General features: G+C 45.9%; 1 protein-coding gene across 2 annotated transcripts in view; it reads left to right on the top strand.

Moving 5' to 3' along the window:
- The window catches only part of FAM171A1 (family with sequence similarity 171 member A1), a 159,377-nt gene extending 137,153 nt beyond the window's left edge, over positions 1-22,224 (top strand). For both annotated transcript variants that reach the window (XM_063669603.1, XM_054435841.2), the window contains 3 exons: positions 12,799-12,915; positions 17,753-17,867; positions 19,262-22,224. In XM_063669603.1, coding sequence (XP_063525673.1) covers positions 12,799-12,915; positions 17,753-17,867; positions 19,262-20,948 — 1,919 coding nt within the window. In that variant the 3' untranslated portion in view covers positions 20,949-22,224. The remainder of the gene's footprint in view (positions 1-12,798; positions 12,916-17,752; positions 17,868-19,261) is intronic.
- Positions 22,225-24,994: the final 2,770 nt, after the last annotated feature.

The raw sequence follows: 24,994 nt of genomic DNA, 5'->3' as shown, positions 1-24,994 counted from the left end.
TGAAAGAAGATCAACACTTTGTATGTTTTTTTTTTTTCCTTTCGAATGTAGTTTTGTGCATTCATCATGCCTGAAACTTCTCAAGTTCTGTAAATGTTAGGAGAGGGCCTGTCCTTGGGCAAATTACTAATGTCTCTGGACCTAATGCTTCTGGCCTCAAATATGAGATCTGTAAAATCTCCCTTCCAAGGTTGCATAAGACCTAAGTGTGCTCATTTACGTAAAGCACCTAGTACACTGCCAGCCATGTATCACATTTTTGATGTCGTGGGGTTTTTTTTGTTTTTTTTGTTTTTTTTTTTGTGAGACAGTCTTGCTCTGTCACCAGACTGGAGTGCAGTGGCACGATCTCAGCTCACTGCAACCTCTGACTCCCTGGTTCAAGCGATTCTCCTGCCTCAGCCTCCCAAATAGCTGGGATTATAGGCATGTGCCACCATGCCCAGCTACTTTTTGTATTTTTAGTAGAGATGGGGTTTCACCACTTTGGCCACGATGGTCTCGATCTCCTGACCTCGTGATCCACCCACCTTGGCCTCCCAAAGTGCTGAGATTACAGGCGTGAGCCACCACACCAAGCCATCATGGTTCTATTTGCCCCTTCCTTTGAATCACCCCTTTAAAATTATTTTTACGCACACACATACACACACACGCACACACATGCACACACACACACACCCTGAATACACTTGGCATGTGCAGAATGTCCTTCACTAGAAGCTTCCACAGAAGCATCTGGCTTGTCCCTGCAGTACACCGTGTACACGTATTTGTATCTGGCAGCCCAGCCATTTCCAGTATGCAGTTTGAAGTTTTCCTAAATTGAAGGGGAAGAAAAATAGGATCACAACTTAGATCCTTTAGGAAAAAAAAATGGTTTTTTGTTTTTTGCTTTTGTTTTTTTTCTTGAGACGGAGTCTTGCTCTGTCACCCAGGCTGGAGTGCAGTGGCGTGATCTCGACTCACTGCAAGCTCCGCCTCCCGAGTTCACACCATTTTCCTGCCTCAGCCTCCTGAGTAGCTGGGACTACAGGCGCCCACCACCACGCCAAGCTAATTTTTTGTATCTTTTAGTAGAAACGGGGTTTCACCGTGTTAGCCAGGATGGTCTCGATCTCCTGACCTTGTGATCTGCCTGCCTCGGCCTCCCAAAGTGCTGGGATTACAGGCATCAGCCACTGCCCCTGGCCCCCAAAAAAAAATGTTTTCATCTATTCATTCTTAGCTGAGCTTATCCATTAGAAAAACAGGTATTCCTATAAACCAACATTTTACACCATTATTCCCAAAGCAACCCTGGAGGTGGGGGACTCCCGTCTTTATCAGAAAGGAACTTTAGCTCAGTAGAGTTGAGTGTTTCCCACACTCATGTGACATCCTAGGGAAGGGGAGACACAAAACGTGATTTCTTCAGACTCCAAATCCCCTTCCTTTCCCAGTTTATCAGATTTTTGTGGATTCCTGCTTCATTGCCAAGACTTAATGTGGCTGAATAGAATAATAGGCTGATCTGGGAATGCAGAACAACCACCCATTCCCAGATGTATTTTGTTTGGTCCGTACAGTTCGTTTGGGGATATTTGTTTGTTGTGTTTGAATTTACTGCCAGCATTAAAAGATGGGAAGATTTCCCATGGAATTCGATTCCGGGGTTCACTTAGGGAAAAAAAAATCAAACAGTTCCTTCGGTCAGCAAATATTTATTGAACATCTTCTTTGTGCCAGACATTACTCTGTTGTAGGCTCTTGGGATAAAACAATAGCAAAACAAGCTGGGGAAGGGCCCTATAATTACAAAGCTGTTGTTCTAGAAGAAGGAGACTGACAATGAGCTAGTTTATTTCAGATGGCAGAGAAACAATTAAGCAGAGTGATGGTGGAGAGAGTCATTAGCTGGTCAGAGCCTTTGGAGAAGTGACATTTGAGCTGAGATCCTAACAACACCCAGAATCCTAACGTGGGCTTGTCTCGGGGACAGGACATCCCTGGCAGGAACAGTGGTCAGTGCAGAGGTCTCAAGCTTGGAACCAGCTAGATCACTAAGCAACACATCCCTCTAGGCAAGGACACAATGATGTCTGTAGGCATTTGAAATTTTTGTTGCTGTTGTTGTTGTTTTGACATGATCTCACTTTGTCACCCAGGCTAGAGTGTAGTGGCATGACCGTGGCTCGCTGCAGCCTTGAGCCCCTGGGCTCTAGCGAACCTCCTGCCTCAGCCTCCTAAGTAGCTGGGGCTACAGGCACCTGCCACCAGGCCCGGCTAATTTTTTTGTTTTTTATTTTTTGTAGAGATGTGGTCTTGCTGTGTTGCCAGGGCTGATCTTAAACTCCTAGGCACAAAAGACCCTGCCACCTAGGCTTCCCAAAGTGCTGAGATTGCCAGCATGAGCCACCACACCCAGTCATCTGTGGGCATTTGAGTGCACTGACCCCTGGCCTATAGTCTGACAAGTGACCAGATTCCTTCTTGAATATATCACAAATATTTCCGAAGTTGCTTCAAACACTGGCCACCTAGTGAACGCGCTACAGCCACATGGTGGGAAATGGCATTAGGGCATTTTGCAGGTGTGGCAGTTCTGCCTGACAGAGTTGCCACACCCACAAAAGGGCAAATAATTTAGAGAGGCGTTGCTACTCGAAGTGAGATCTGCTGATGAACGGCACCTGCATCACCCGGAGCTCGTTAGAACCGTGTTCTCAGGGCTGTGCACGGTGGCTCACACCTGTAGTCCCAGCATTTTGAGAAGGCAAGGCGAGAAGATCGCTAGAACTCAAGAGTTTGAGACCTGCTCAGGTAACATAGCAAGACCCCATCTCTATAAAAAATAAAAATTTAGCCAGGCATGGTGGCAAGTGTCTGTGGTCCTAGCTACCAGGGAGGCTGAGCCAGGAGGTCGAAGCTGCAATGAGCTGTGATTGCACCACTGCACTCCAGCCTGGGTGATACAGAGAGAACCTGCCTCAAAAAAAATAAAATAAAATAAGAATTGCCTTCTCAGGCTTTCCTCCAGACCTCTGGATCAGAACCTGCACTTAGCAAGATCTCTGTGTCAACAAGCTCTTTAGCAAGCATCCTACCGCATGTCTCCAGATTTGTAATTTCTCTGTTATGAGAACGCCCAGTTATTCTCTGCAAATTATCTGTTATGCTGTCTTTTATTTTGAGGATTTTTCCAATGCAGGGGACTAATGGCTGTGCCACCCACAATCCTTGTGTGCTCCGCACCCAGTCCCTTCTGACACGTAATTGCAAGATGGGTACTGGCCTCGGTGGGTAATGAACAAAATTTCTCTCCAGATGGGGCTAATTAGCTTGTATTCTGACCTACTTTCAGGAAATGTATATATATCTATTGTAAATTCACAAGTCTCTCATTAAATTTGATTAATGCTATTATGTATCCTAATACCTCTAGCTATCTATTTAAGGAATAAGCTTTCTATAAGTCTGCCAGTATTTTGTGGTTTCCCATAACTGCTTCTTTCCTAAAACTTGTTTCAGTAAGTCTTATGATAGCTCAGCTAAAGCTTAAAGAAAAAACAAATCAGTTGCTTAAATTTAAGAATCTTTCTCAAAAACTACCTTAAAAATACCCAGGGAATGTGTTGCAGCTGAATACAGTCATCATGTTAATTTCTAATATTCAACACATTCATGATTTCATGCTTCAAACAGAAGGTCGTTGGTTACAATGAGTTGCCCTTAATTTTATTCTTGTTTAAACCAGTCCTGAAATGTACTTGCCCACAGCTATGAGAATCCAACCAACTGCACATAACTTTTGCTCTTCAGTTTGATTGCTTTCAACAAGGATGATTAGATAATTGACTACCAGGCAAATACTTTGCTATATAATTAACAAGGAATGTTTACTTCTGACATATTTCATGGAAAAACAATTCCAAAGAAGGAAACCTAGCTACTCAAAGCCGTAGACTTTAATTTGGAAAAAAAGAGGACTACCCCACAGTGTCATAAATGTAGAAATTGTCACTGTTTCTGCCATACTGAAGAATGTGGTTTAAGGGCTGATGGCTTTTTATTTGATTTTAATGTGATTCTATGCTGATTTTGTTAAAGCACACAATAACATAGACTTAAGTATTGATAATTCTATGTATACAGTTGGTAGAAACTTATGGAGATTATTGCTTAATGCAGATGAAAGCCCTAGGAAGCAAGTCATCTGTTTTCTAGAGAAATCTAGCATGTTCAGGGATCTGGAAAGGCCTGATGGTGATGACGGTGATGGTGATGGTGATGATGATGTTGATGGTGATGGTGGTGATGATGGTGAGGGGGGTGACAATGGTGATGGTGGTGATGGTGATGATGGTGAGGGGGGTGACAATGGTGATGACGGTGATGGTGATTGTGGTGATGGGGTGACAGTGGTGATGATGGTGATGGTGACAATGATGGTGGTGACAATGGTGATGATGGTGACGACGATGATGATGATGATGAGTGTTTGCCATGGATCTGAGAGGTGCATACCTCTTAAGAAGATTATTCCTCAAACGAGCTAGTGCTCACTCCATGCTAATTATTCATCCAGAGCCATGACAGCCCAAGAAAGCTAGTGATTAGGCAGAGCCCACAGCTGAAAAGTGAACCAACAGCAGGTTCCCCAATCCAAGACTGTGCCTGCACCAGCACAAGTGACCTTGCCCCCCCATCCTAAATGTTCCCAAATCTCTCACAGTGCGAATGTAGCTGTAGGAGTAGAAATGGCTATTTTTCACAGTGTGGACAATCACGTCTTCATTGATAGAACTTTTGGCAATGGGATTTCTGAGTGGCTGTGGAATTTCTTTCCGAGTCCCAGCTTATAGACCTAGTAGAATTCACTGCAGCCTCTTTCTGGAAAAATACATCCATTAGAATACATTAGCTGCAAGAAGTAAAGTACCCAGCTACAAGCGCTTAAATGACGAGGCCATTTAGTGTTTACATGACAAAGAAACATGAGGCAGGTGGCTCTAGGATTGCACCAGTGGTTCAGCGATGTCACAGGGACGTTCAGCTCCTCTTCTATGTCATCCTCAGCATGTCCTCAGCGCACATGACTAGGAAGTGGCAGACGTGGATATCACATTTAGGATCATGTCAATCCAGGGAAGTCATCTGTATGGTCCATTCACCCTTTATACTGCTGGGTGTTTATCTGCCCAGTGTTCTGAGATCTGACATGCTAACAAATCTCAGCATAAGAACAGTCACTTGGGCTGGCATGGGGCACACGCCTGCAACCCCAGTACCTTGGGAGGAAGAGACAGGAGGATCACTTGAGCCCAGGAGTTTGCGACCAGCCTGAGAAGCATGATGAAACCCCATCTCTACTAAAAAATACAAAAATCAGCCAGATGTAGTGGTGCATGCCTGTAGTCTCAGCTACTCGGGAGGCTGAAGTGGGAGGATCGCTTGAGCCCAGGAACCAGAGGTTGCAGTGAGCCAAGATAGCAACACTGCACTCCAGCCTGAATGACAAAGCAAGACCCAGTCTCTTAAAAAAAAAAAAAAACTCCCACTTTATTCTTGTACTTTGGCTAATCTCTTTCTCAAAAAGAGATTTTAAGAATCTCTTAACATGTGAGTTTCAGGTACGATCTTTTCAAAATCAGTAGTGCTTATAATATCAGGTCTGTCTGCTTCTTACCCAATGGAGAGAAGGCAATTGGCTCCTACAGGGGAGTTTCCAGGCAGAATAAATGTGCCAGACAGGAAAAGCCAGGTAACTGTGATCTCCTTAAGCCATATTCAAATTAGACATTGTTTTGGGGCGTTTTTCATATTTTAGAGTTCTTTTCTCTTTTCGTGGCCATTTGTTAAATTTTTGAACTCACTTTTCTTTATACTTTGCAAATAAAAGTGGATTTCATTATTGGTTGGCAACCAAGCAGGAAAGCAGCACACTTGGTGATTGCTGGGAGACAGCATCAGATCTTGCAGGACACATCTTTTCCTGCCTGTCAGTTGTTATGTGTAATAATCATTGTAGTTAAATGTAGCTTCCAAATTAAGAATGCATGATGTTTTACACCCAATGAACCTTGCCAGCTGGATGTATTACTCATTTTCAAAAAATTAGTAAGATAGTTCAACAAATTGTTTATACTTGAAAATACCTCTGAGTCTTCCCATTGTGTAAGGTCTAACTCTAAAGAATGATACTTCGAGGTGGGCATAGTGACTGATGCCTATAATCCCAACGCTTTGGGAGGCCAAGGCAGGAGGATCACTTGGGTCCAGAAGTTCAAGGCCATCCTGGGCAATATATTGAGACTGTCTCTACAAAAAATGCCAAAGTTAGTTGGGCATGGTAGCACGTGCCTGTAGTCTCAGCTACTTGGGAAGCTGAGATGGGAGGTTCCCTTGAGCACAAGAGGTTGAGGCTACAGTGAGCCATGATTGCACCACTGCCCTCCAGCTGGGTGACAGAACAAGACCCTGTCTCAAAAGAACAAAAAAAAAAAAAATGACAATTCAGACAAAAACTGACCGAGAGTGTGGTGTGGAAGAAAATAATACTGAACTTAGATTTCAAATATCACTGTTCTGGCCGGGTGCAGTGGCCCACACCTATAATCCCTACACTTTGGGAGGCCAAGGGGGGCGGATCACTTGAGGTAAGGAGTTCGAGACCAGCCTGGCCAACAAGGTGAAACCCCGTTTCTGTTAAAAATACAAAAAATTAGCCGGTTGTGGTGGCAGGTGCCTGTAATCCCAGCTACTCAGGAAGCTGAGGCAAGAGAATCACTTGAACCCAGGAGGCAGAGGTTGCAGTGAGCTGAGATTGCACCGCTGCACTCCAGCCTGGGCAACAGAGTGAGACTCTGTCTAAAAAGAAAAAAAAAAAAAATATATATATATATATATAATCACTGTTCCATATCTGATTTTGTCCTCCTGTCCCTCACACTGCCTGTGTATCTTATTTCGGACAGAACTGTAACAAGGTTGTGTGTTTCCCAATAGCATACAGCTCCAGGTGGGAAGCTGGGGGTGGTTGGTGGTGGGGGAGCAGAGTTGATAACAGAACACTGATAACAAGTTATAAGGAAGAAAGAAAAGGGAAATAAACATGAGGGTAGGCAAGAGTATTCAGCACAGGAGCAAACAACTGATAATCCCCACCTCTGTATTCTTAAGGACATTCATATGTCAGAACCTAGCATTGTAGTTGATCATAATTATGACCCTGAGGGATGAAGAAAAGTCAGAATTGTATTCACATTCACAGAGCAGGAGGAAATGATGCTTTTTAGAATTTTTATAAATGGCCTTTTAAAGTTTTGGCGAAGAGTCAGGTTATATAGAAGAGTAGCTCCCAGATGGTTCAGGAGGTGTCCTGGGGATGGCTGTGGTGGGGGCTGGGGGGACATCTCTTTGCCCTCATGCAGGGAAGCTTACCTTTTATCTGTTTCATATATTAATTTCTGCCTAAGAATCCATTAAAGAGGGGATTCAAATGCTTTAAAAACTATTTGACAATCAATGATCTAGAAATTTCAGTAACACAGAATTTCATCCCTTGATGATGCCAGAGAGATCACCCTGTAACCTTCACACACATGCAGTCCCGGTAACAGGCCCAGCCATAGGCATTGACTGGAACAGAGAGGCCCATGTCATTGTCCAGCCACCTCCTAAAATGCCTGCTGCACGACCAGGTTGGCGCAGCTGCAGCGGTGTGGCTTCTGCAGGAAGAAGCCCAGGTTTCTGGGGCGAGGCAGGAGGAGGCTGTAGGGTCCTGCTTGCCTTCACCACATGACCTTGTCTTGAGTCTGCAAGTCCCAGCGGCCGCCTCAGCTGCTTGCTTGTGCAGAGGACACTAAGAGGCAGTGGTAAGCCCCTGGAAGAGGCTGGGAAGGGCAGGAAGAAAAGCTCAGGGTGAAGGGGCCTTGAGCGGGTAGCCCAGCTGGGCTGCTGTCACATTAGGGACTGCTGTCTGTCAGACCCCAAGGAGACAGGCTTAAGCAGGAGAGCCCTCTGGGCAGATGTCCTCACCCAGGAACATCCCAAGGCCTCCATGCTCAGGGGCAGGTGGGCCGACTTGAGAGGCCTTGCAGTGGAGCTTTCTTTGGTCCGTGCAGCAGGAACAACCTGGTTCCTCCCTTGCTCTGTCTCAGCAGTGCCCAAGGCTCTCACCGCGTGATGAAAGGGCACCCTTCCTGGTTGCAACACCCAGCGATCCCATATTCAGCAGAAGAGACTTTGCAAAGGCCTGTGTGCTCTGCCATCCAGTTCCACCAGTAAAGAATCCTGGCCCTGGTGCCCGCTGCTACGGTGGTGAAACTGTCTGGCATCAGGATTCCGCCATGAGAAGCATGTGTTTCTAGTACACAATTTGCTAATTCCCATACTCCCTGGAGCTTATTTCCTCCCATAAAACACGGAAAGCATGAAATGCTTTTGCCAGTAACAGCATGACTGTTGAATCCCCAAAGAGTGTCACACTTCAGCCATGGTAGGCTCTTCCCCAGCTGGTTCTGTTCCCTTTAGTTTGAAAGGGCAGTATCCCAGGCGTGGTCACACTGCCATGGTGATATCCTTCCCTGCCTACCGCACCCAGCCTTTCACAGGTTACCAGATATTGTTTTTTTATTGCACCTGTAGCTTCCACTCATTCTGAAGTTCTCTGGAGTTCCTACTCTATGCATATCTCTAGGTCCTGAGAAGAAAACAAAAGGAACGCAAGACACAGGCCACACCCACGGAGTTTACAATCTAAGAAAGGAGGTAAGACGGAGGGCCACAGGCTAGCCACGGAAGGCAACATGTGTTTTTGGCAAATGGACGATGCAGTAACACTTGCCCAGGATGTGCCGAGACACGGAAGACCCATGTGTCCTAGAAAGACCTCTGGAAAAACACTGGGCTTGATTTGAATCTTGAAAGACTGGGTAGATTTTTGGAAGAGAGAAAAACTACATGAGGTTGGAGCTACATTTGCAGGCAAAGTCAGAGAATGGGTAGAGCTGTGCATTGTGAAGACTGCCTGGCAGGAACTAAAGAGGGGGCTGGGGACTGTATTAGTCTGTTTTCACGCCGCTGATAAAGACATACCTGAGACTGGGAAATTTATAAAGAAAAAGAGGTTTAATAGACTCACAGTTCCACATGGCTGGGGAGGCCTCACAATCATGGCAGAAGGCAAAAGGCACATCTTACATGGTGGCAGGCAAGAGAGAAAACTTGTAAAGGGAAACTCCCCATTATAAAACCATTAGATCTCCGGAGACTTATTCACTATCACAAGAACAGCATAGGAAAGACCCACCCCCATGATTCAGTTATCTCCCACCAGGTGCCTCCCACAACATGCAGGAATTGTGGGAGCTACCATTCAAGATGAGATCTGGGTGGGGACACAGCCAAACCCTATCAGGGGTAGAAGAGAGGAAGGAGGTGGGAGAAGCTCCAACCATGCGTGCCTCCGTTTCCAGGTCCCCCATGTCCTCCTGCAGCAAATGGGGTGTGAAGATCATCCCAGAAGGATGCCAAACTCCTTTCCAGCCCAGGCATAGCTGCTCCGTCCTGTTCACCCGGGGCCTCTGTGCTCCCATCCCCACTTCCATCTTCACATGTCATCCATGCCCACCACATCAGGCCTTTGTACACACTGATCTCTGGGCAGAATGTCCTCCTTCTCTTTCTCCTGGCTCCTGCCCTGCCCCATCTCTCCCCATCACTGACAACCCCTGCCTGTTCATCAAAACTAAACTCATCCCAAGCCTTCTACACCCACCCCAGGTGGGTGTTTCCTAGCTGACCCTCCAAGCAGCTATGTGTTCTTCAGCCAGTGGACTTTCTGGCCTCCACCAGCACCACTGCTGGACTGCAGGCCCTCCAGAGTGAACTTGGGGACTCATTAGTCTGGTGGGGTCTGTTTATGTGGTCACCCACTGGGCTTGTCCCAAATGTAATGTGGAGGTTTTTTTTTTTTTTGAGATAGAATCTTGCTCTGTCGCTCAGGCTGGAGTGCAGTGGCATAATCTCAGCTCACCGCAACCTCCACCTCACAGGTTCAAGTGATTCTCCTGCCTCAGCCTCCCCAGTTGCTGGAATTACAGTTGCGAGCCACCACACCCAGCTAATTTTCATAGTTTTAGTAGAGACGGGGTTTTGCTGTGTTGCTCAGACTGGTCTCAAACTCTTGACCTCAAGTGATCCACCAGCCTCAGCCTCCCAAAGTGCTGGGATTACAGGCATGAGCCACCACCCCCAGCCAATGTGGAGCTATTTTTAAAGTCTGTTTCAATTGATTATCGTGTGTTATAGAAGGGAAAGGCAACTTAGGGAGAAAGGCAGGAGAAAGGCAGGTGTGCACTCATGAATGAGCAGGACTTACTCTGCTTCCAGCTCTCACCCTCTGGGTCCCGTTTAGCCTAACCCAGAATCTGCTCTGTTTGACGAGCAGTGACTCAACAATCTAATGTGGGGAAAACAGCAAACCAAAGAATGCACAGCCATTTCCTGGCTGATGCAGAGAGGCTGAGAGCTGTAGTGGGCCAGCTTTGGGGAGGGGATACGACGTGTAAGTCATGAGCTGAACGGGCACCAAGCCTGGAGCGGGAGTAGGAGCAGTCGCAAACATTCTCTACCTTTGAGGAAGCTTTCTTACCATCAGAGAAAACCTTCTTCTTACTTTTTAAAATTATTTTTTGTAGAGATGGAGGTCTCACTCTGTTGCCCAGGCTGGTCTTGAACTCCTGGCTTCAAGTGATCCTCCCGCCTTGACCTCCCAAAGTGCTGGGATTATAGGCATGAGCCACCATGCCCAGCCCCTTTTCCTCAATGTGTCAAACATCTTACGTTGTCACTCCCCTAGTACAGTAGCCCTGTAGAACAGGGTGATCTCTAGGAGGGTGCGCTTCAGGAAATGGACCAGAACCGGGCATCCCTGCCCTCATACCCGTTTGCAAAACCTTGCTTACAGTCTGCTCTTTCTGGAGCCCAAACCCGCTGGCGCAGTGATCCAGCCTGTGGCATGGGAAGGGGGAGATGCCGAGCCCTCACTGGTGCCCGACCTGTCCCACCTGCCCACTGTGTGCCGCTGCCGTGTGAGCAGAGGAGCGGCTGCCAGGGGAGGCATCACCAAGGGCATCTTTCCACCCACTGCATTTGAATGTTGCTATGGCAACTGATAAGGCCTCGAAGCAGCCCAAGTGTTGTTTCTTTCTTCAGGGGGAATAAAAATCCATTACCGCCACTTCTGCATGAGGCGTGCAGCTAAGCAAGGCAAGCATTTGGGTGGAATACAGGCATGAGTCACAGGATGATGATTGGATCAAAGATGAACTACATGTACAATGGTGATCCCATAAGACTCTAATTCTGTATTGTTACTGTACCTTTTCTATGTTTAGATACACAGATACTTCCCATTGTGTAATGGTGGCCTATGGTATTCAGCGCAGTCACATGATGTACGAGTTTGTAGCCTAGGAGCAATGGGTTAGACCGTGTGGCCCAGGTGTGTAGGAGGCGGTACCATCTAGGTGTGCATAAGGACACTCTATGATGTTTGCACAGCGATGAACAGTGCATTTTCAGAATGTATCCCTGTTAAATGACGCATGCCTGCATTTGGTGCACAGCTGGTCTATTTAGGCCTTAGAGCCACAGGGTCGCCCACGTGGCCATTTCAGGTGAGGATAATTACAGGAGAGAGGTGAGCTGCACAGGAGCCCTGTGTATGCCGGGACATCTCCATGCTGATAGGTCGGAGTGGGTGCGCAGGCCGTTTAGAGGTTTGCCCGGCCTCTCCCTGGCCTTCTGCCCACAGCTGCCATCGCAGGCCTCAGAGCAAGGCTCTCTGCAGGTGAGCCCAGGAAAAGGCATCCATTTTCGGCTGGGAAATAGCCCAACAACCTTGGGCAAGTTCATCCTCTTCAATGAGTTTGCTCCTAGAAACTTCACAAAGTAAAAATGCAATCAAATGCTGGGAAGGTTTCTAGGAAATGCAGCCTGGTAGAGCAGAAGAAATAGCACAGCCTTGAGGTCAGGCAGCCCCAGGTTCTATTCCCACTCTGCTCTTGGCCACTGAGCAGGCTTGGAAAAGTTTTGTAACTCACCTTCAGTGAGTCTTCAGTGTTGTGGTGAGAATTATAGATGGTGTATTATAAGACACTTTTGCTGTGAATAGCTAGTGCATAGCAGGTGCTCGTTACTTTCAAATGCTAAAGAAATAACTGGAAGATACAGCAGGGACCTTGACGTATTTGGTGTGTCCCAGCATTGGAACAAACTGGAAGCTTTTAAAAATGCTCACCGAAGCCAGGGTTACTGGGTGAGAGTTTGCAAAGATGGGATGAAGGGATCTATTTTTTCAAAACACCCCTAGGTAATTCTGATACAGCCAGTCTGCAGTTCTGGATAGAAAATTTGCTCAGGGACAAAGAGCTTGAATGGAGCCGGATTTCCCCCTCTCTTTTCACTCTCACCAGCCCCCATCATGCTGCCTGTATTCTGCTTCTGAGTTCCAAAGGCTTCTGCTAAAATCATCTGTGTTTGGAAGGAGGGGTGTCTGATAAAGTGGCTGAAAGTAATTTAATTAAGAAGGCAAAGGAACACTAAAGTTTCTTATCTTTCCTTGAAAGGAAATTGAAAAGAATTTCTCCAGAAAGCTGCCTGGGGTCCCTAGGTGACACTTTGGCCATCTTGGTTATCTTATAGGTCATAAACATGACATTTAAGATATTTAAGATGACTTTTACAATATGCTCAAGCCTTACAAAGGAGCTTGGTGTGCTTTTAGCTAACATCTCTTTCTCAATTCCGCAGGAACGTGGCTGAAGAGCGGTCTGGGTCTCGTGCACCAGGAAGGCAGCCAGCTGACGTGGACATACATTGCCCCCCAGTTGGGGTACTGGGTGGCCGCCATGTCCCCTCCCATCCCAGGTAACACGGAGCCAACACTTGCGATGATGCGGATCAGTTGCTTTGGTCTTTGAGGGTTCAGGCTAAGTATGCTTTTGAAAATAACTTCAGCAGGGCGATCACATCTTATTCAAAAATGGTTAAAAGTCTGAAAATGAAATGATGTAAAGAAGGTATTTCGTGGGGGTGGGGGACTTCTGGTTGGAAATCTTCCATCTAGGGTAAGAATAATGCATAGAAAATAGTCTTGAGTGGCTGTTTTGTTCAGACAGCTGCCATAGGGAATTCTTCATTAAAAGCCCACAGAGACCAGCAAGACCTCCTCCCTAATTCCTGAAACAGCTGTGTCCTGGTATAGGCACACATGTAGGGAAAAGCACTCCACAGAGATGCTAGCGGGAAGTCGCCATTGGGGGCAAAAAGCCTGGTGGGGCATTTCCAAAATGGCTTAAACGCAAACCAGTTGCTTTGTATCTACGAAAATCTTCCTCTCCATTTAGGATATGTGCATTAATGCATATCTTTCAGAATGTGACTAATAGTTTATTTTTTTAACCTATGTTACCCCCAAAAATATTCTAGAATTGTTGAGTTTTGTTTTGTTTTGTTTTGTTTTCAAAATGGTCATCTCGGGAGAATTATTTCCAGCGATAGCTTCTGTTGCTCAAGCTGCCTTTAGAATCTATATTACTTGGACTGCCTTCTGCCTTCATTAGCAAATCTCTTTATTGGTGGCAAATCTTTATGCTCAAATGGCAAATCTTGATGATTTTTCTTTTTAAAGACATCTAAACGTCATGCACATTCAAGACTGGTGAATAAAGTAGGTGACTTAGCTAGGTCGAAATGTGCTGTGATTAAAAGCTGTCCCTTGTAAATGAACCATGAAGGCAATTCTAAAATGAAAGTTCAAATATTTTAGCAACGGAATTATCACTGGAATTAGCACTTAGACTCACAAAGTAACTGATTTAATGGAGGTCTTTCCTAAACAGGTGTGGAAAAATGTGTTACAATGACTTTATATCACCATACTAAGAAAATTTACACTTCACATCTGTTTTAAGAGTAATGTGTTTCCCTTTGCTGGGCGCGGTGGCTCACGCCTGTAATTCCAACACTTTGGGAGGCCAAGGAGGGCGGATCACGAGGTCAGGAGATCGAGACCATCCTGGCTAACATGGTGAAACCCCATCTCTACTCAAAATACAAAAATTAGCTGGGCATGGTGGCACACGCCTGTAGTCCCAGCTACTTGGGAGGATGAGGCAGGAGAATCGCTTGAACCCGGGAGGCGGAGGTTGCAGTGAGCCGAGATCGTGCCACTGCACTCCAGCCTGGGTGACAGAGTGAGACACCATCTCAAAAAAAAAAAAAAAAGAAAGAGTAATGTGTTTCCCTTGATGCTGTTGTTTTTGTAGTGATATAAGCATGAACCACACGCAGAAATGCCCCATTCTCTGAATCTGAAATACCTAGATTATGACTGAAGAGGAACAAAGGAAGAAAAAGAAATGTCTTAAGTACCAAAATAAATGCCATAAAGCGCATGCATTAAGATGAACTTTAATTTTAGATGTATTTCAAACAGTCTCAGTTATCAGTTTTCCCATCATGCAGTAGATCAGTATATGCTTTTTGTGTGTGTGTGTTTTGGTTTTGTTGTTGTTGTTTGCTTGTTTGTTTTTTTGAGATGGAGTTTTGTTCTTGTTGCCCAGGCTGGAGTGCAATGGCATGATCTCAGCTCATTGCCACTTCCGCCTCCTGGGTTCAAGAGATTATCCTGCCTCAGCCTCAGGAGTAGCTGAGATTACAGGTGTGTGCCACCACATCTGGCTAACTTTTGTATTTTAGTAGAGACGGGGTTTCACCATGTTAGTCAGGCTGGTCTTGAACTTCTGACCTCAGGTGATCCACCCGCCTCAGCCTCCCAAAGTGCTGAAATTACAGGCATGAGCCACTGCGCCTGGCCAGTATATGCTTTTGTAAGGCAGCATGAAGGAACTGCCAGACGTAGCTCCCCTGAGAGCTTCCTAGCAGTGAAGGAAGGGACTCAAGGCTATAAAAAGCATACACAGGCCAGGGCATGGTAGCTCACACCTGTAATCCCAGCACTTTGGGAGGCAAGGCAGGATGATCTCTTGAGCCCAGGAGTTCAAGACCGGCCTGGGCAACACGGCAAGACCCCATCTCTAAAAAAATTTTTTTTAATTAGCCATTGATGGTAGCATTCACCTGTAATCCCAGTTACTTGAGAGGCTGAGGCAGGAGGATCCCGTGAGCTCAGGAGTTCAAGGCTGCAGTGAGCTATGATCATGTCACTGCACTCCAGCCTAGGTGACAGAGTGAGACCCCACCTCAAAAATAACACAAAGCATACCCACTACAGCCTCTGATGGTATTTAATGTGGGGTACATATGTCAGTCATCTCACAACCCACCTTTATTACAACAAATTATACTAATATTGGGCTTTCATGAACTCAAAAGCAACAACAAAATAATTTGGGTTATGTTCCTTAACTCCTTGAAGTGAAGTATAGCTGTGAATTTTATAAAGAATTGTACTGGCAGAGATTAAAACAATAATGCTGGCCAGGTGCGGTGGCTTATGCCTGTAATCCCAGGACTTTGTGAGGCCAAGGTGGGTGAATCATGAGGTCAGGAGATCAAGACCATCCTGGCTAACACGTTGAAACCCTGTCTCTACTAAAAATACAAAAAATTTGCCAGGCATGGTGGCACACGCCTGTAGTCCCAGCTACTCGGGAGGCTGAGGCAGGAGAATTGCTCGAACCTGGGAGGCAGAGGTTGCAGTGAGCCCAGATCGTGCCACTGCACTCCAGCCTGAATGATAGAGTGAGAATCCGTCTCAAAACAAAACAAAACCAAAAAATAATGCTTTGAGTACTTAAAGGACGAAGCATCAGTACTTGGAAATACTTTTATGTGTACCCTAAGTTTCTTGGTGACTCCTGACAAAGCTTTGCTACATCCGTGGAAATTGTCTTTGCATGAAAAAATTGTTTCTCTGGGCCGGGTGCGGCTGCTCACGCCTGTAATCCCAGCACTTTGGGAGGACGAGGCAGGTGGATGACAAGGTCAGGAGTTCGAGACCAGCCTGGCCAAGATGGTGAAACCCCATCTCTACTTACAAAAATTAGCCAGGCATGGTGGCGGGTGCCTATAATCCCAGCTACTCAGGAGGCTGAGGCAGGAGAATCACTTAAAACCTGGAGGCAGAGGTTACAATGAGCTGAGATCGCACCACTGCACTCTAGCCTGGGTGACAGAGCAAAGACTCCGTCTCAAAAAAAAAAAAAAATTGTTTCTCTGAACAAGTAAGCCAGTATCTAATTGTCAGTTATTTTTCCAATTTTTGTAAACTTTAACCCTCTCTTCGCACTCCATTGAAGTAATTATATCTGAAAGAGAATGGTGTTTCTTGTGAATTTAAGTAACATCACTATTTTCAAAAGCTGGTATATCTTGGGTTTATCTAGGTCTTAAATTAGGAGATTTGTCCCCTTAAGAATATTTTTAAAGAAATCTGTGTCTTAGAATATCAAAAATCAAAAATAAGCAAATGGGTGTCTGTGGTGTTTAATAATCTTAGCCATGCTACCCTGAAATAATATGAGGCCAGTTCATTTTGACTCATGTATTCATACACTGCCAGGAAACTCGGACACCAATAAATACCTAAATATTGGAATGTGGGAAGGTTTTTGTTGTCGTTGATCTGTTGTTAGTAACATTAAGATAGATTTGTACTACTATGGAACATAAAATGTGAGTTAAGCTACCTCTTGGGATTTTTTACAGCATAAACTTAAAATATTTTTATCTTTGGTAACCTTATGTATAAGTTCTAAAGAGATCTGTGGCCATGTAAGGTTAGCTATTTTGAAAAGGCATTGTAGAGAAAGATCTTGTTTTTAAAGATGGATATCATTTTAGTCATATTTGATACCTGTATTAAGTTTTAAAAGTTGCTGAGTTTTTTAAGTCACAGGAAATTTATGTCATACATTTAAACTGATTCATTTGGGCTAAGGGCTCTCCAGACAGTAATGATTGACTGCCCGGGAAAAGTGAGAATAAACGTTTGCAGGTTTTTTTTTTTTTCCCTGCAATATAAAATTCCCAGATAGTCAGGCCATCTTTCTGAAGGTGAGAGTCCCAGTCATTATATCATCATGCGTTCATTTTCTTGTATGAAAAGATCACATGGCTGGGCACAGTGGCTCATGCCTATAATCCCAGCACTTTGGTAGGCCGAGGCAGGTGGATTGCTCAAACTCAGGAGTTCAAGACCCACCTGGGCAACATAGCGAGAGCACTGCCTCTAAAAAAATACACAAAAATTAGCCAGGTGTGGTGGTGCGCGCCTGTAGTCCCAGCTATTCTGGAGGCTGAGGCAGGAGGATTGATGGAGCCCAGGAGGTCAAGGCTACAGTAAGCCATGATTGTATCACTGCGCTCCGGCCTGGGTGACAGAATGAGACCCTGTCTCAAAAAAAAAAAAATTAAAATAAAAAGGTCATGTATTTCAAATGCGTCACATGCTACCAAGTGAGGCGCACTTCTCCGCTTAGGAGGGCCCCTTGACGTAACCACATCTTGTCTTTGAGCATTCAAAGTTCTCCTGGCAGTGGGAGCTTCCATAATAGTCATGCTAATCACTAATGCAATGCTGGTGGTACCCCAAGTGCGTGATCCAAGGGTGTTTTCCTCTGGCCACTGCTCTATGCCCCAGCCAAGAAGAGTAAGCACAAGACACTGCGTTCTCAATGAATGATCCCTCTTTTGAGTTAAAGGTGTTCAAAACTCTAAATGCCATTTTCTGACCTTCTAGGTCCCGTTGTAACACAGGACATTACCACGTATCACACGGTGTTTCTTTTGGCCATTTTAGGAGGAATGGCTTTCATACTTTTGGTTTTGCTGTGTCTCCTTTTATATTATTGCAGGTAAAGTGTTACCATTTTGGCAATATCTTTTTTAATTCACAATTTCTTGGGCAATTGATACTTAGAAGCATTAATATGGAGTTGGGTTTTTTTTTTTTAATTTTTCTAAATTGAAGTACTTTTTCTTCCCATGAAAAAGTAAGAACTCACATTTGTGATCTAAGTTGCAACTTAACAAATAGTATGTGTAAAGCATGCTGCGTGGATAACATTGCTTAGAAGGGGAGTTATGAAAAAGAGTTTAACAATGGTCATATGATTTATTCAGAGTATTCCTGAACATTGGTTAAGAGATGATACTCTCAAGGGCAAAGCAGAACTCTTCTTATTTGGGCCAGGGACGTTGGCTCACACCTGTAATCCCAGCACTTTAGGAGGCCAAGGTGGGCGGACCACTTGAGTTCAGAAGTTCGAGACCAGCCTGGCCAACATGGTGAAACTCCGTTTCTACCAAAAATACAAAAATTAGCTGGTCGTGGTGGCACACGCCTATAATCCCAGCTACTTGGGAGGCTGAGGCAGGAGAATTGCTTGGACCCAGAAGGCGGAGGTTGCAGTGAGCCAAGATTGCACCACTGTGCTCCAGCCTGGGCAACAGAGCAAGACTCCATTTCAAAAAAAAAAAAATATTCTTATTTAGATGCCGTGTCTGTTTAGTTTGCAAGAATATTTATTGTCAACTCTTGAGTAACCCCTTTGAAATAAGTAACTTGGCTTATAAAAGCCTTTAAGTTTAGCTGTTTTAAAAAGGCATTATAGAGGAAAAATTTTATTTTTAAAAATGCAAAGCATTTTAGTGACGTTTGACACTCTTTAATAAGTTGTTGACTTTTTTAAGTCATAGAAAAATGTATGTCATACATTTAATTCATTTAGGCAAAGGGCTCTCCAGACAGTAAAAGATGAAATCTCTGGATTATCCTACTCTAATAAGGATAAAATAAGGATAAGGGCCAGGAATGGTGGCCTAGCACTTTGGGAGGCTGAAGGGGGAGGATTGCTTGAGGCCAGGAGTTTAAGACCAGCCTGGGCAACACAGGGAGACCCCATCTCTACAAAAAACTAAAAGTCAAAAATTAGCTGGTCATGTGCCTGCGGTCCCAGCTGCTCAGGAGGCTGAGGTGGGAGGATCACTTGAGCCCACAAGGTCAAGGCTGCAGTGAGCTATGATCATACCACTGCACTCCACCCTGGGCGACAGAGCAAGACGCTGTCTCAAAAAAAAAAAAAAAAAAAGGACAGGGTGTGGGGTGAGAAGGCTTTTGGCTGCTGCTGACTTGTTTTGTCTTGTCTCTCCCCATGGAAATTGAGAATTAGGATTTTACCTGAAACTTGAAACTTTTCCATTGTGAGAATCACTAATCTTTGGCTTTGGATTGTGTCTTTGGTCACAGGAGGAAGTGCTTGAAACCTCGTCAGCACCACAGAAAACTGCAGCTCCCTGCAGGACTGGAGAGTTCCAAAAGAGACCAGTCCACATCCATGTCACACATCAACTTGCTGTTTTCACGCCGAGCGTCAGAATTCCCTGGCCCGCTGTCCGTCACCAGCCACGGCCGCCCCGAGGCCCCCGGCACGAAGGAGCTGATGAGTGGAGTCCATTTGGAAATGATGTCTCCGGGCGGCGAAGGGGACCTGCACACCCCCATGCTCAAGCTCTCCTACAGCACCTCCCAGGAATTTAGCTCCCGGGAGGAGCTCCTCTCTTGCAAGGAAGAGGATAAAAGCCAGATCTCCTTTGATAACCTCACGCCAAGTGGGACTCTGAGGAAAGACTACCATAAGTCAGTGGAGGTTTTTCCCTTAAAGGCAAGAAAATCTATGGAAAGAGAAGGCTACGAGTCCTCGGGCAATGATGACTACAGGGGTAGTTACAACACCGTGCTCTCACAGCCTTTATTTGAAAAGCAGGACAGAGAAGGTCCAGCCTCCACAGGAAGCAAACTCACCATTCAGGAACATCTGTACCCCGCGCCTTCATCGCCTGAGAAAGAACAGCTGCTGGACCGCAGACCCACTGAATGTATGATGTCGCGATCAGTAGATCACCTCGAGAGACCTACGTCCTTCCCACGGCCCGGCCAGTTAATCTGCTGCAGTTCTGTGGACCAGGTCAATGACAGCGTTTACAGGAAAGTACTGCCCGCCTTGGTCATCCCGGCTCATTATATGAAACTCCCCGGGGACCATTCCTATGTCAGCCAGCCCCTGGTCGTCCCGGCTGATCAGCAGCTTGAGATAGAAAGACTACAGGCTGAGCTGTCCAATCCCCATGCCGGGATCTTCCCACACCCGTCCTCACAGATCCAGCCCCAGCCCCTGTCTTCCCAGGCCATCTCTCAGCAGCACCTGCAGGACGCGGGCACCCGGGAGTGGAGCCCTCAGAACGCATCCATGTCAGAGTCTCTCTCCATCCCAGCTTCCCTGAACGATGCGGCTTTGGCTCAGATGAACAGTGAGGTGCAGCTCCTGACTGAAAAGGCGCTGATGGAGCTTGGGGGTGGGAAGCCGCTTCCGCACCCCCGGGCGTGGTTCGTCTCCTTGGATGGCAGGTCCAACGCTCACGTTAGACATTCATACATTGATCTCCAAAGAGCTGGAAGGAACGGAAGTAATGATGCCAGTTTGGACTCTGGCGTAGATATGAATGAACCAAAATCAGCCCGGAAGGGAAGGGGAGATGCTTTGTCTCTGCAGCAGAACTACCCGCCCGTCCAAGAGCACCAGCAGAAAGAACCTCGAGCCCCAGACAGCACGGCCTACACGCAGCTCGTGTACCTGGATGACGTGGAACAGAGTGGCAGCGAGTGTGGGACCACGGTCTGTACCCCCGAGGACAGTGCCCTGCGATGCTTGTTGGAGGGGTCGAGTCGGAGAAGTGGTGGCCAGCTGCCCATCCTGCAGGAGGAGACGACCAGACGGACTGCGGATGCCCCCTCGGAGCCAGCAGTCAGCCCCCACCAGAGAAGATCTGCCCACGAGGAAGAGGAAGACGACGATGATGATGACCAAGGAGAAGACAAGAAGAGCCCCTGGCAGAAACGGGAGGAGAGGCCCCTGATGGCATTTAACATTAAATGAGCTATCGCAGACCCACCTGACTGTGGAATATAAAATTGCCAAATATCCTTTCTCATGGAAGCGCGTACCCGTTCGTGGAGGAAACGGAACGGCAGCCCAGCCGTGGGACGGACGTGGACGTTTACTGCATTCCTGTTTGCCGTGTAAATGTTAGAAAGGAATTAAAGTTATTACTCGGGATAAAGGATGACTTTGGCGGATGTCGCCCCTGCAAGGAGGTGGCTGAAAGTGGTGTCCAGATGTCCTTCCGGGGACTTGGCGTATCCGCCACCAGGGACATTAAGAAACTGCACGTGATGTCGCTATGCTCTTAACGATCACCTCAGTTCTCCCTCCGATTCTGGGAACAGATGAAACTTTTTGCATCGCTTGAGTCATTTTTATCACAATAATCCTACTGTGAAGCTGTCGTTGAGAACTTAGGTTGGCACGTAGCGTCTCAAGGTTTGCGTTCTCTCAAAGGAAAGCTATGCATCGCTGCTTCGTTGTCTGATTTTGCTTAGATTTTGCTTTGGTTAGGTTGTGTTTTGGGGTTTGCCTTTTTTTGTTGTCGCTTAAATGCAATTTGGTTGTAAAGATTTGATTCCTTTGTGTTCATCTGTTCTGCTTCTCAGCAGTCCGTCTCAGCGTCTCCCTTCAGGAACCGCTTAGTGTCCTCTCTTAACATCCAAGCCTTTTAATGAAATCGTACTGAAATCTGTATCAGCTAAGAGTCCTCCAATCCTGGTCCCATTAACTCCAAGTGCCTTTTTTACAGTGACAACAGACAGTCCCTCGCTTTTTGTTGTTGTTGGTTTTCTTAACCCCTTTAATGGAACTGCCTGGATTTTATACAGTTATTAAAGGATGTCCCTTTTGCTTTAAACTGCATGCTGCCAGGTGCCATTTGGGGTCAGCATCCTCATTTCAACACAGTGTGCTCTCTAGTTATCATATGTAACGTGGGTTCTGTTTAGCGAAGATAGACTAGAGGACACGTTAGAGATGCCCTTCCCTGCTCCATCCCTGTGGCACCATTATGGTTTTTTGGCTGTTTGTATATACGGTTACGTATTAACTCTGGAATCCTATGGGCTCATCTTGCTCACCCAACGTGGGAGTCTGGTTTGAGCAAGTGAGCTGAATGTGACTATTAAAAAAAATTAAAAAAAAAAAAAAAAGAAAATCTTATGTACTATCCAAAAGTGCCAGAATGACTCTTCTGTGCATTCTTCTTAAAGAGCTGCTTGGTTATCCAAAAATGAAAATTCAAAATAAACTCTGAAGAAAAGGAAAACTGTCTTTGTGGTCATTTGAATTCATTCTGAGTCATTATCTGTTTCAAAGCTGTTATTAAGACTTTGTCGGGCCAAGCATGGTGACTCACACCTGTAATCCCAGCACTTTGGGAGGCCGAAGCAGGAGGATCACTTGAGCTCAGGATCACTTAAGCCCATCTCTACAAAAAAAATTTTTTTTAATTTAATTACCTGGTTGTAGTGGCTCATGCCTGTAGTCCCCACTACTTGAGAGGCTGAGGTGGGAGGATGGTACTACTGCACTCCAACATGGGTAAGAGAGCAGATTCTGTCTCAAAAAAAAAAAAGTCTTTGGCATTGTTTCCTTGGTGGCAGTCTGCAATGCAGTTGTCAGACTTGTATTTGAAGACCCACCACCTAGACACCTAGGAATTTCCTCTAGGGTTAAAATTTATAAAAATCCACCTTTGTCTGTAGTTTTGTTCAAGAACACCAAATAACATTTTGATGTGTTTCAGGTAAAGAGGGATGTCTGCACTTAATAAGAATCTGATGTTTTATGGTCAGTATTGATCCATCTTGGAAGAGCTTCAAGAAGATATCATTAGAATGACCAGAATCCTCCCAGATGTGTAAAACTATTCATCAAAATAAAATCATTAATGGAGGTGTTGGGACATAACTGGCAGAAATAAATTAAGCCAGCTATGTTTACAGTCAACAAAATCAGTGTTTGTGAATTCCATGCAGGCAGAGAACTAATCACGGTGGTTTTAAGGATTTTCATTCTCAAGTGGTGATGTTGCCTGTTTGGCTTTTAAGGGGGAAAATAGTTGTGCAAGTCCTTGACAGTGGGACAGCTAGCCAGATGGGAGCCTGGGGGCCTAAGGAGTGAAAGGCCCTTTGCGCAGGAGTGGACATCTCACCAGTAGGTGGCAGGGGCAACCTTGCAGACCTGGCTAAGACTCCAGAGAGAAGGCGTTGGTCAGCTCCCCTGAAAAGAATAAGGAAGTTGCTCCTCCAGGAGAATCCAGGGCCAGACCTAGGTGAGGAGGGGCGAGAGAGGAAGTGCCAGAAGACCTCTCTGCTGTCATTGACCCCAGTCGTTTGCAGCTCTAAGGTTAACGCCAGTGGAATCGCCTCCTTAAAACATCAGTTTCTAGAAGAGCCTCGTTTAATGCATGTTACCTGGGAAAGCCAGGTAGCACATTAACTGTAAGCACTGATGCTGAGAGATCTGGCAGGAAGATGGGGGTGGAGAAGGCTGCTTTGCTGACTCCTCCTCATTAGGTGAGACTCACCTGGATGGACCCCGATGTATTAAGCAGCCAGCAGCAGTCACAGCATGCCGTGTGCCGAGGACAACAAGCAGGTGGGTTTGCAGAAGGGCAACTGGGTCGGCTGAAGATTTTTATCACATTTTAACAGTTGTCCAAACTGAGGCTCAGGGGTTCTCATTTTCTCAGGGTGCCGACGCTGATCACTAGAGTGGGATTCTCTGAATGCAGCACCGTGGCCGCAGACTTTACACATTTATCCTCTCTCTCCCCACGGAGGGTGGAAGGGTGAATATGTCACAGTATTCCAAATCAGTTACATGGTCTGAAGGACGACAGCCATCAAAGGCATCTTGCTTCCGCCCCCTAGTGGTGAGTTTTCCCCACCTGTGACGGTTTAGTCCAGACACACAGGGCCACTCTGGGAAGGTAGGGGTGGTGGTGCACAGGGGTGAATCTGCCACTGGATCTGTTCCCCAGGTGAGGTGGGTGGAGAGAAGGGGACTGAGGTTCCTGGAGTCTCTACCTGGAAACAATGTATTGGAAACAATCATTGCATTCAATCCTCAAGATCTTTCAAGGAAGGAATGTTTATTCTTTGTTTTGCACTTAAGTTGAGGCTTAGTGGTTAAGTAATTGAGGTCACTCAGCTAGAAACAGTGGTGCACGGCTTAAACAGCCAGCTCTCTGGAAATGAATGCACTTAAATTGTAAATGTCCCTGATAAAGGATGTATAGGACACAACTTACAAATGAAATACATAATAATCTGTATAATGAAATACATAAGGCTGGGAGCGGCAGCTCAGGCCTGTAATCCCAGCAGTTTGGGAGGCTGAGGTGAGTGGATCTCTTAAGGTCAGGAGTTCAAGACCAGCCTGGGCAACATGGTAAAACACTGTCTCCACCAAAAATACAACAATTAGCTGGGTGTGGTGGCGGGTGCCTGTAATCCCAGCTACTCAGGAGGCTGAGGCAGGAGAATCACTTGAACCTGGGAAGCAGAGGTTGCAGTGAGCCAAGATCACGCCATTGCACTCCAGCCTGGGCAACAGAGTGAGACTCTGTCTCAAAAAAATAAATAAATACATAATATTCCGTTGTAAATTCCCTTTGATGATTGGTTCTCGCAATGCTTTCATAGATTTTTGTCATAGCCAGTCTTGTTACGATTGACAAGAGTGTAGCTCTGACATGATTTTGTCTTTTTTTTTTTTTTTGAGACGGAATCTCACTCTGTCACCCAGGTTGGAGTGCAGTGGCACAATCTCGGCTCACTGCAACCTCCACCTCCCAGGTTCAAGCGATTCTCCTGCTCAGCCTCCTGAGTAGCTGGTACTACATGTGTATACCACCATGCCCAGATAATTTTTGTATTTGTTTAGTAGAGATGGGGCTTCACCATGTTGGCCAGGCTGGTCTCGAACTCCTGACCTCAAGTGATCCACCCACCTTGGCCTCCCACAGTGCTAGGATTACAGGCGTGAGCCACCACACCTGGCCTCATTTTGTCATTTTATTGTATTAATGA

This window comes from Pongo pygmaeus, chromosome 8, assembly GCF_028885625.2.
Source record: "Pongo pygmaeus isolate AG05252 chromosome 8, NHGRI_mPonPyg2-v2.0_pri, whole genome shotgun sequence".
NCBI lineage: Eukaryota > Metazoa > Chordata > Mammalia > Primates > Hominidae > Pongo > Pongo pygmaeus.
The sequence above is the reverse complement of the archived record's forward strand: the minus strand, read 5'-3'. Positions and strand labels throughout refer to the sequence as shown.